At 48.6% G+C, this 6000-nt stretch overlaps 1 protein-coding gene across 2 annotated transcripts in view; it reads right to left on the bottom strand.

Moving 5' to 3' along the window:
* The window catches only part of LOC133138708 (arf-GAP with GTPase, ANK repeat and PH domain-containing protein 1-like), a 34234-nt gene continuing 28234 nt past the window's right edge, over nt 1-6000 (bottom strand). The window contains exons 14-19 of one of the 2 annotated variants that reach the window (XM_061257677.1): nt 5861-5920; nt 5364-5515; nt 5155-5245; nt 4483-4705; nt 2978-3269; nt 1-1177 (exon numbers count right to left, since the gene is read on the bottom strand). In XM_061257677.1, coding sequence (XP_061113661.1) covers nt 971-1177; nt 2978-3269; nt 4483-4705; nt 5155-5245; nt 5364-5515; nt 5861-5920 — 1025 coding nt within the window. In that variant the 3' untranslated portion in view covers nt 1-970. The remainder of the gene's footprint in view (nt 1178-2977; nt 3270-4482; nt 4706-5154; nt 5246-5363; nt 5516-5860; nt 5921-6000) is intronic. The other variant, XM_061257678.1, reaches the window with a different exon arrangement.

The raw sequence follows: 6000 nt of genomic DNA, 5'->3' as shown, positions 1-6000 counted from the left end.
TTCAATTGTTAAACAAAATTTAATTTGTAATACCAAAATTGTCTACAAAACGGAATTAAAAAACCCCCTCAACTGTTTATGATTGAACTCGGGTGAGAATATAGAGGGATAGAGCACATTATGTGCTGGGGGCTAGATGACCCTGAGGGCCTCCTGAACATATCAGTCACACACTCCTGTTACACTGTGCTGACTGCTTTAGGATGAAAGCTAATGCTGAAGTTTTCAGTCCCCATTCCAGAACTTTCTCCCTCTTTCTGTGGAAGTGAATCTATACAAAACTGATCCAAAAATGTTCCTCTGTTGATGCTTGCATGTACTGGCTGGAATCCACGCTGTTGAATGGTTGAAGTGAACCTTTGCTCGGGACCAGTGTGAAAGGAAGAGAGCTAACGCATGTGCTGAAGGTGAGATGCAGTCCAGTGAGCATGCTCTGTGAGTCCCTTGGTCGCGAGGAGGAAGTGAGATCACAGGGCCAAAACACGCTGCCTTGTCTGGTGATGCATCTTTTGTTTGTGCTTTGAATCTTTTGAATATTCAGTAATTTCTTCAATGCGATGCATCAGCTTTGCCAAAAAAAAAAATTACTCTATGGTGACCCGACAGCCACAAAATGTCAAACCACAATGAGAGGAAACATCTATTGCTTTTACTCTGTTGAAATGTCTCCATTATTTTCATTTGTAAGTTTAGTCAAGTCTTTTCTTTAGTTTTAAGAGTCTTGTTTTCAGTCTCTCCCTGTTGTTGGTTCAGTTTGAATCCAAGAGTCTCAAGATTTAAAAAAACATTTGAAAAATCCACATCTGCACAAAGGCACAGATGCACACAAGATTGAGGTTAAGACTGAGAAGTGCAGGGGTTCATTCACATTTCGGACAGCAGCAAATTCAATCTCCTCTGCGCTGCACAAAATGACTGCTGTTGCAATGTATGGGGGAGTGGGCGCATGTTACCCTTTGGCCTGGGGAAATTAGGACACCCCTCTCCTGGAGTTGCCGCGGCTCAGGCTGGTGGTGCTGTTCTTCCGGAGCAGCCCAGGTGTGGAGATGGCGGGGGGGGCATCGTTGGGACAGCCGTGCTGCAGCAGGATGTCGACACACTCCTGGCTGCCCGTGTGTCGGGCCAGGACGAGGGCCGTCTGTCCCAGAGAATCACGCGCCTTCACATCGCTCCCATACTGCCCGGGGAGGAGAGTAAGAAGAGGGAGGGAGGGCGGGGGGGGGAGTGATATGGGGGGTGGGAGAAGGAGAGAGCGGAGGTGTAATGTTTCAAATTCCAGGCTGGGCACCTTTGTGTTCACTTCAGCAAGGTACTTACTCTGAGCAGCTCCAGTAAATAAGCGGCTGTTTAGTGCATGTCAAAAGGTAAGCTGTCCATGAGGGTTTGTAATCAGTAAATAAATGTGTACCCTGGTGTAAAATCCAGCTATGACCAGCTTGAGACGTTTTCTTCAGCAGGGTATATACCTAATTAACAGGTAGAATTATTAACTAACTAAACACACTAATTTATCTGCCACAATGTTTTTTTCAATGCTGGCACAGCCCGGACACACTTCTGCCTGTCTGAGTAAATGACTTTGTCCTCAACACCAAATGTGTTTGACCACAGGAAGGCGACTTCCTGTAGCAAAGCAAATAAGGCCATGAGCGAAAGAAAAGACCTGTCATTGTGCAGGTTCAGGATTCGCCCAAACAATCTGCCTCTTAACCTGTGCAGATGGCAGCAAACTCCGTTCTACTGGGCGAATCCCAGAGGAACCAGGCTAAGTGGGCTCTAGACCAGGGGTGTCCAATCTTCTCCAAAAAGGTTTCCGATGCAGCTACGCAGATTCCAGACCAGCAATCGTCAAATCTGGACCGCAAATCCGAATCCGGCCCTGGTGTTTTTTTCTCCCACGCAATTAGCTGAACGATTACTTCTACCAATTGGCTAGACTCCCAGGTAAAGGGCGGGGGGCAGACCAGCAGTTCTCGGATGATCCCCTGCTCTCAGCGCACCCCTGATGGGAGCCCAGCATAGATCAGCAGTTAGAGTGTATTTACAGGCCCAGCATAGATCAGCAGTTAGAGTGTATTTACAGGCCCAGCATAGATCAGCAGTTAGAGTGTATTTACAGGCCCAGCGTAGATCAGCAGTTAGAGTGTATTTACAGGCCCAGCGTAGATCAGCAGTTAGAGTGTATTTACAGGCCCAGCGTAGATCAGCAGTTAGAGTGTATTTACAGGCCCAGCGTAGATCAGCAGTTAGAGTGTATTTACAGGCCCAGTGTAGATCAGCAGTTAGAGTGTATTTACAGGCCCAGCATAGATCAGCAGTTAGAGTGTATTTACAGGCCCAGCGTAGATCAGCAGTTAGAGTGTATTTACAGGCCCAGCGTAGATCAGCAGTTAGAGTGTATTTACAGGCCCAGCGTAGATCAGCAGTTAGAGTGTATTTACAGGCCCAGCGTAGATCAGCAGTTAGAGTGTATTTACAGGCCCAGTGTAGATCAGCAGTTAGAGTGTATTTACAGGCCCAGCGTAGATCAGCAGTTAGAGTGTATTTACAGGCCCAGCGTAGATCAGCAGTTAGAGTGTATTTACAGGCCCAGCGTAGATCAGCAGTTAGAGTGTATTTACAGGCCCAGCGTAGATCAGCAGTTAGAGTGTATTTACAGGCCCAGCATAGATCAGCAGTTAGAGTGTATTTACAGGCCCAGCGTAGATCAGCAGTTAGAGTGTATTTACAGGCCCAGCATAGATCAGCAGTTAGAGTGTATTTACAGGCCCAGCGTAGATCAGCAGTTAGAGTGTATTTACAGGCCCAGCGTAGATCAGCAGTTAGAGTGTATTTACAGGCCCAGCGTAGATCAGCAGTTAGAGTGTATTTACAGGCCCAGTGTAGATCAGCAGTTAGAGTGCATTTACAGAGCGTAACCGTGAGCGATAACGTGAGGAACCCGGTCAGGTTGTGGTGGGGTTGCGGCGGGGCTCACCCAGACCAGTAGCTGGGTCATGACCACGTCGCCGTGCAGGCAGGCGGTGTGCAGGGCGGGCCGGGGCAGGCCGGGGCCGGAGCCGGGGGTGGGCGTCGGGGGGGAGACCAGCGTGGGGGGGGCATTGATGTCCTCCTTGGTGCAGTGGGCCAGCAGGAGGAGCAGTGTGGGGAGGTCCCTGTGGGTCACGCAGGAGAGCAGACGGGAGGACAGGCTCCCCCCCGCACTCGGCAACGGAGCCACAAACAGCTTCTGCTCGTACTTCGCCCGGATCCAGGTCTCCCGCTCCTCTCTGCCACACACACACAACACATGTTTTAAAGGTACAATAGGTCATTTCGGACTTCTCACGGTCAAGAGAGGAATTGCAGCAACAAACACCTTCAAACCACAACACTGCTTATCCCTCCCCCTTCTCTGTGAACGTTGAAACGGCATTGGCTGTGGCAATTAGAACCAATTTTCAACCAATGAGCTTCAATTGTTGTACAGCTATACAATGTTTTGGTACTGTGCTGGCCTGTCAACTGCATATTTTGAAACCCGAATTTAAGGACTAAAAACACAGGCTGAGTCTACATGTCAGTGAGTCTTTTGCAAAGATAGGAAGGGATTTACAATGGTAACAACAATCTTACCTATTGTACTCTTGACTATATTATTGTTTTATTAAATGTGTATTATGTTGGTTGTTTTATTTCTTTATTTTATAATTTTGAACTGAAACACTAATTAAGACACTCAAGGAAGTTCAAATTAGACTGTGTAAAGTTTTTTACTGACAAAAATGATGGTTATTTCTGAAAATCAACATCAATGTTTTCAACTCAAATATGTGTTTTAATGTGATGTCATGACTAAATTGTGGGCTAAACTAACATTGTGTAAATAAATGAACTTTTCCAGCAATAATATATAGAGAGGATATACATTGACCACTTTATTAGGTATTTTTAGACTTATTTTTTAGACTACAGCAGAGATTGGTCCTCTGCTGTTGCCTATCCACTCATGAGGTCTGACACGTTGCCCACTCAGTGAGTGTAGTAGGACAAAAGAAAAACTTTACAAATACCAGCTGTGACCCTGCTGAAAGTGACAGCTAAAACCAGCTGATAACTGGCATAAGATGGTTTAAGCTGTGTTTATGACGCATCTAGCTGGTCATAGGTCGTCTCTAGCTGGACCTGGTCAAAGCTGACAGGAAGGTGACAGTAATGCAAATAACCACACATTACAACAGTGGTATGCAGTGCATCCCTGAACATCCCTGAACACACAACGCGTCAAAGTGGATAGGCTACAGCAGCAGAAGACCAATAACCGAAACACTGCTTAAACCAGCTTTACCCGTTTAGGCTAGTTTAAGATGGAATTCTCAGCGGGGCTGAGATCCAGCTGCCAGTGACAGGTAAAGTGGCACACATGTAAATATCAATTAGAGGTCTTAGGTGCCATTTTGTCTTGGCCTGTTCTGATGTCACCCCCCCTCCCCCAGTGCTCACCGTGTGGCGTCGGGGCGGGGCTTCTGCCGGCCCTGTGTGCAGCTCTCCCACACGCTGTTGGCGGTGTGGTTGCCAATGGCGCTGAGGACCAGGGTGAGCTCGCGCGGCCAGTCGTCCAGGTCCAGCGAGCGCACGCGCGACAGGTGTGTCCCCAGGTTGCGGTGGATCCCCGAGCACTCGATGCAGATCAGCGCCCCCAGGTTCAGGCTGGCCCACGTCGGGTCTGAGGGGAAGGGGGAGTGAGAGGGGCACTGCAACCCAGGGAGGTCCACACAAAGCCTGACTGTGATACACACACACTCACACACACACACACACACACATGCACGTACACACACTCACACACACAACCCAGGCAGGTCCACACAGCCTGACTGTGACGCACACACACTCACACACACTCACACACACACACACACACACACACACATGCACGTACACACACTCACACACACAACCCAGGGAGGTCCACACAAAGCCTCACCATGACACACACACACTCACACACATACTCACACACACACACACACACACACATGCACGCACACACACTCACACACACAACCCAGGGAGGTCCACACAAAGCCTCACCATGACACACACACACTCACACACATGCGCCCACACACACACACACACACACACACACAGTTGCTGAAGAGAAAATCTTACTGGGTGCTCCGCAGTCCACACACTGGTTGTTGCCCCTGGCATTACGGATCGCCTGTAGGGCTACTGCATCATTCTGACTGTTACTCCGCGCCTGTGAACATATACACACACACACACACACACACACACACACACAGACATTAATTTGGCCCAGGCTGAGGTGCTGTAAAGGGAAATCGCAGTAGGCCGCATTGCAGCCTGGGACTCGCCTTGTTTCTGCTGCTCTCGCAGGACTGCAGGCTGGCCAGGATCTGGCTCTCGATGGCCTGGACCCAGGCGTCGCGCTCCTCCAGGCTCGGGGCCTCAAAGTGCCACGTCTGCCCTGTGCTGGACACCATGATGAAGTCTGTGTTCTCCTCCTCTGTGGAGGCACAGAGACTATCACACACGGGCTGCTTCTGTTTCCCCTTCTCATCACAAACACAGGGTTACACGCTGAGGAAAATCTGCTGGCGTGTCTCACACACACACACACACACACACACACATATGCACACACACAATTATTATTATTATTTATCAACATTTATGTATTATTTACAATAATGTACCATGAGAGAACATTATTACAGACAGGCAGACATACAAACAGGCAGACAATCAGACAAGCAGGTGGACAGACAGACAGTCACTTAGATCCACAAACAGACAGACAGATAATAAAGAATGAGACAGCCGCATGCTCCGCCCTCCCTGTTCCTGTTACCTGTCTTGTAAATGTTTCTCAAACTACCAAAGTTTTTCAACTTCCACATTTTGCGCTTGGCTGCAGAGAAAGTGGTCAGCCATTTTTCCAGGCCGGCAGAAAGGTACAGATCAGAAGAGAGGGAGAGAAAGAGAGGGACA

The sequence above is a fragment of the Conger conger genome, chromosome 10 (genome assembly GCF_963514075.1).
Source record: "Conger conger chromosome 10, fConCon1.1, whole genome shotgun sequence".
Taxonomy (NCBI): Eukaryota; Metazoa; Chordata; class Actinopteri; order Anguilliformes; family Congridae; genus Conger; species Conger conger.
This window is presented reverse-complemented; position numbering and strand designations above follow the sequence as displayed.